The sequence below is a fragment of the Nanorana parkeri genome, unplaced genomic scaffold, assembly GCF_000935625.1.
Source record: "Nanorana parkeri isolate BGI_ZX_2015 unplaced genomic scaffold, ASM93562v1 scaffold700, whole genome shotgun sequence".
In the NCBI taxonomy this organism is placed as follows: domain Eukaryota; kingdom Metazoa; phylum Chordata; class Amphibia; order Anura; family Dicroglossidae; genus Nanorana; species Nanorana parkeri.
The window spans coordinates 875,240-880,544 of NW_017306968.1; the positions used below are offsets into that span (position 1 = coordinate 875,240).

At 43.4% G+C, this 5,305-nt stretch overlaps 1 protein-coding gene across 1 annotated transcript in view; it reads right to left on the reverse strand.

The window, feature by feature from the left end:
• Positions 1-537: 537 nt before the first annotated feature.
• RAF1 (Raf-1 proto-oncogene, serine/threonine kinase) overlaps positions 538-5,305 on the reverse strand; it is a gene marked incomplete at its 5' end in the record, with an annotated part of 10,892 nt that continues 6,124 nt past the window's right edge. Inside the window, 3 exons of the mRNA XM_018563814.1 lie at positions 538-727; positions 1,740-1,874; positions 3,254-3,385. Coding sequence (XP_018419316.1) covers positions 587-727; positions 1,740-1,874; positions 3,254-3,385 — 408 coding nt within the window. The remainder of the gene's footprint in view (positions 728-1,739; positions 1,875-3,253; positions 3,386-5,305) is intronic.

Below are 5,305 nucleotides of genomic sequence, written 5' to 3' on the forward strand. Positions count from 1 at the left end.
TATATATATATATATATATGGACAGGGGGTGCTCTGCATGCACACCCTCATCTGATAAAGCTGTCCTAGTGCAGGGCAATCGCTACATTACCAGAGTACCAGAGAGAAGCAGATTGTGCTGTGTCAGGTATAAACAGTCCGCTCACAAGAAAGTTCAAACTATTGACTCTCCTATGTCCATAATTGTGCAAAACAGTCTTTTCAAGGTATCTTCTGTTCAAGAGCATGAGGATTCTATTTCTTTGTTCATCTTACAAGGATTGATATAAAAGTCTTTCCACTTGACCATTCCCAGGCTCATGAATAACCCGTTGGCACCCATGTAACACGTCACAATGCACTGTAACAGTAAAGAGGCCGGACACATTGAAGCTTGTGGCTCAAGAGGTGCAGTTTATAAAAAGCAGAACAATTCGCTCTTCTCCATTTGATTTGCGATGTTGGCCTTGGAAATGCAATGGTAGCAGCATTTTTCTTACGAATAATATCAAAGTGAACGGGACTTGTCCTACGTGGAGCTTATTTTAGAAGTTGTACTTTCTTCAACAGACTTATGAGCGAGGAAGCTTGGCGGGTGACAGTCTCTTCAGAAAACTGGTAATCTCGTGGACGTCAACGTGCACGAATTGATGTCTTCTGTGTGGGCGGCGCGGTGAAGGGAGGGCTCGGAAGCACTTCGGTTGATTTTGGGAAGTGAGTGTTGTAACAGCTCTATGGAGGAGAGGATCTAAAAAGAGAGAATGTGATCACAATCAGATTTATGAACGGTGAAAAAACCCCTGAGCTTTGGAAGTACTAAAGGTTCAGTCCAACTAAAGCCTCGTGGGCCAAGCCACCCAGCTTCCTCCATCTCTCATGGCTCTATTCCCAGCCACCATGGAGTAATAGGCGTTTCCACCCCTCCTGCTACATCCTTCACATCAAAGTAAATGGCCCAGGAACACAAGCACTGATTACCAGCTAATGGACTCCAGGGCGGGGGAAGCTCTCCAGTTATCTACCAAACACCAAAATATCAGCTTTTGTTGGTCTGACTGATGAAAAAAATGGAAATGTAGGTAGTCTTGAATTCAATGCAAGGAATCTAGTCACCTGCCTCTAGAATACTAATGCAGGGGTTCTTAAACATTTTAATTAGGGATGCACCGATACCATTTTTTCGGTATCGAGTACCAATACTTATATTTCGGTACTCGTCGATACCGAGTACAGATACCTGTACTAGCATAGAGCCGTCTTGCCGGGCAATCAGCATGGAACTTTTGCCCATGATTCACACATTTCCCCAATAAAACCTAGTTAAAAAAAAAAAAAAAGGTGAATGCTGGGTGGAATTTTTTTTTTTATAAATAGACCCCCCCAGTCCTTTCTGCAAGCATGCCAATCGGCTGCCCAAGTGGATCCTCCTGTTTTATGGTTTAGCTCATATATTTGAGCATACCCAGCGAGCTAAGGTAAATGTAAAGTGTTTCCTATAACTTTTCAGACGTAAATGCGGTTTCAGCTGCTGTCCTGGAGGTGGCAGCAGACACATACCGTCCAACAATGTCAGAACTACTACACCAACATAGGGAGATGTCATCTATTACACAAGACAATGACGTATACAGGTTATAAGAACACAAAGCTTTAAAGTAGGATTTGCACTCAGAATTTATGAGTTTTTTTTTTTACTTAATTTGACTTAATCTGTCCAAATGAAGAAAAACAAGCAAACATGCAGATGTCAATGTACTTACTTGAGGAAACAGCGGCCTATCATCCTTTAATTTCTGTATGCAGTCTGCGACAAGCCTCTTCATTGCTTTAGGACAGTTCTTATACAACTTGCTTAGATCAGGCACCATGCAACCTCGGCCAACCAAAAATATGATCTAAACAAAAACCAAAACAAATTGGCTCGCTAAATTATTACAGATGTGCAAGCATAAAAATGGTGGGGCTGTGGAGGACAACTCAGCATTCTAATTGTTTGATAGAGGCTTTGCTGTTCAAATGACATGGCAGTTATATGAGGGCTGAGACTTACACCCAAAATATTTCTATGGCGATAGGAGGGCTGGAGTGCCATTTCATGGGCGCTGAATGGATTAAAGAAGAACATGGACGTGCAGTGGACATCGCAACACAAATCATTCTCAATGGACATTTTTAGTTGGCATAAACTTAAAAGACAAAACATTAAATATGCCACAAAAGGAGTGTCGCAGAGTGGTTTACACTGATCTACTGATCTACCGATCACACTGTGCCGTGCTTTAGTTTCATCTTACACTGGATCAAAACTGGACAGTAGAAGTATCAGCACGTTCCCCGAGTCCTGGGCTGCATATAGTTTACTGAACTGATAGAATCATCAAGACACAGTTTAGCTGATTTTCACAAGAGTGATGAGGGGTACTAGCAGGCCTGGATTCCCCACAAGGCCACCGAGGCCCGGCCTCGGGGCGGCAGGGAGCAGAGGGGCGGCAGCAGTGTGGAATCCCCCGACGCCCGAAACATACAGTAAGTTGCGCTTTCACGAGTCTCTCCTCACTGGCCGCCGATGCGGGGAGCAGAGCGGCAGGGTTAAAACTAACCCTGCCGCTCCGTGTACACAGTGAGAGGCGAGAGCTGTGCTCTTCCCATCTCAGCTATCACTGAAGTTCCAGCACAGTACTGTGCTAGAACTCCTGTATTGGAGGTGACAGGGTCAATAAACAGAACCTCTCACCTCCAAAGGCTATCACACAGGGGCTTGTTAGCTCCTGTGTGATGGCAATAAAGTTAAGTGACACTTTTTTTTAATAATAATAATTTAAAAAAAAAGAATTAAATGGAGAAAAATAAAAAAAGGTGATTAAAAAGTAAAAAATAAGAATAAAAAAGAAAATAATTGTTAAAAACAATAAGATCAAAAAAATAATTTAAAAAAATAGCTAATAATGTAAAAAAGTAAAAGAAAAAAAAATGGCGGGGAGGGGGGGTGCATTGTGGAACCTGGCCTTGGGGAAGCAGGGAGAGTAAATCTGGTACTAGAGTTTATGCAAATATCCTTTACCCATTAATATCCACCTGCAAATATATGTTCTGAGACGAGCTTCCCTACTATTTATCTAGGATCCCCTGTGAGAATGAACTTGGACCTGTTAGCACATTCAGCTTTACGACTTGAATCATTCTAGTCGAGATGACACAATCTACACCAGACACTGGTTTCTGTAAAATGGATTGTCTGATAACACAATATGATGCAGTTTGTGGAAACACTCACCTGATCTCTGTCTCTTATGTGAGAATAGGGCAGTTCTCCTGTCATTAACTCAAACAGGACCATGCCATATGAATACACATCTGACTGGAAACTGAATGGGTTATTGTCTTCCATTCGGATGACCTCTGGAGCCTGGGCGGAAACAAATACAAGGAACTATTACTGGACATAAATACAAAGCATTACACCCCATTACATGTAGCTCTAGTCACAGTAAATGTTGGTGGTCTGGTGCCCAGGTATGCCACTGAGGTATTACCTTAAAAACATTACTGACCTCTGCGCTGTGCGTTACATTACTGACCTGGCGGAGTTAAGTCCGGGGCAGGGTAGGGGTTAGGTGGGGCAACTGGTGGCGAGTAACTTTTAAGGCCTGGCTAGTAGCTCAGGACTTGAAATTTTGAGCCCTGCCTTAAAAGTTAAAACCAGAAGGTGCATAAGGTACATAACTACCATTGGACTGTATAGACTATCGATCTGGAGCTTACACATAAAAGATGTGAGTATATGAACTGGGAACACATAAGGGAGACTAGGGCTGCAACAACTAATCGATTAAAACGATAATAGTTGGCAACTAGTCTCATTATCGGTTAGTTGGGAGAGGGGGAGGAGAGAGAGAGCGCTCACAGCACATCCCCAAATGCAAATGGTGATAAAAGACAAAGCATACATCCTCTTCTGTCTCTGCCCAACTGAGATTTCCTTGTTTCTGTCCAGGTGGTCATCAGGACAGAAAGTGAGGAGGCAATCTCTCCAGGTGGTCATCAGGACAGAAAGGGAGGAGGCAATCTCTCCAGGTGGTCATCAGGGCAGAAAGGGAGGAGGCAATCTCTCCAGGGAAAACACAGGTTAGGAGCTTAGATCATTTTATCCAGGTGGTCATCAGGACAGAAAGGGAGGAGGCAATCTCTCCAGGTGGTCATCAGGACAGAAAGGGAGGAGGCAATCTCTCCAGGTGGTCATCAGGACAGAAAGGGAGGAGGCAATCTCTCCAGGTGGTCATCAGGACAGAAAGGGAGGAGGCAATCTCTCCAGGTGGTCATCAGGGCAGAAAGGGAGGAGGCAATCTCTCCAGGGAAAACACAGGTTAGGAGCTTAGATCATTTTAAGTTCCGGAAAACAGATTGCAGTGGTGCTTTGACATGCCAGTGTGCCTTCACATGTGTTTGCAATTGTATGCAATAAAAACGTTTGTTTTTAACCTAAATGTTGGAACAGCTTTAACTAAGAAGTGAGGCACTGGACACTGCAGCTGTCCCACGTCGGCTCTATATACCGAGAGCCGAGTGATCAGCTCATAGTCTCCTCTCTGCGGAGACCGATGCTTGTCAGTCACTGCTTCCTGCAGTGACTTCTCTGTTCCTCTAGCACTTATTGGAGGTACAGACGGGGAGGGAGAGGGCACAGCTGCCCTAAAGGTGCAGAGCCAGCTGTCACTTAGGCGGGAAGAGAGGGAGAGAGAGAGAGAGATTGATTTTTAATGCAACCAATCGATTAGTTTAAAAAAATATTTGGGCAACTAATTGGTTATGAAAATAATCTTTAGCTGCAGCCCTAAGGGAGACCCACACTAATCAATCAGATATGTCAGCCAGATCAATGAACCCCTCACCTTAGCTTTAACACTTATTAACCTGATCCTCAAATGTGTATACCAATACTATTGCAAACCTAACATTTCACTCCCTAGAACTACATCCTAACCCATACACCAACAGTGTCTTCATCCTTTCAATGGCATAGTTTCCGTGAAAGCTGAACTGTCAGCACCAAGAGGTACTAGTCCGACATAAATGGCATAGTGTTGATCTCCTGGAACTGAAAACTATTGATCTATCATTAGATGAGATGCAGTAAAGTCAGATTTGTTTATCTTTCCATACAAGAGTCCACTCAGCTCGCTAACCAATCCTTCAATCATTTGGGGTGAAACACTATTAATAAGGCCTTCTTTGTTGGGAGGCTTTAACAGCGGCTGGTAGAGTGTGTTTTTTTTTTCTTTTATACACATTATTACACAAGCTGCTTTCCATTAGCGCTTGTTATTTA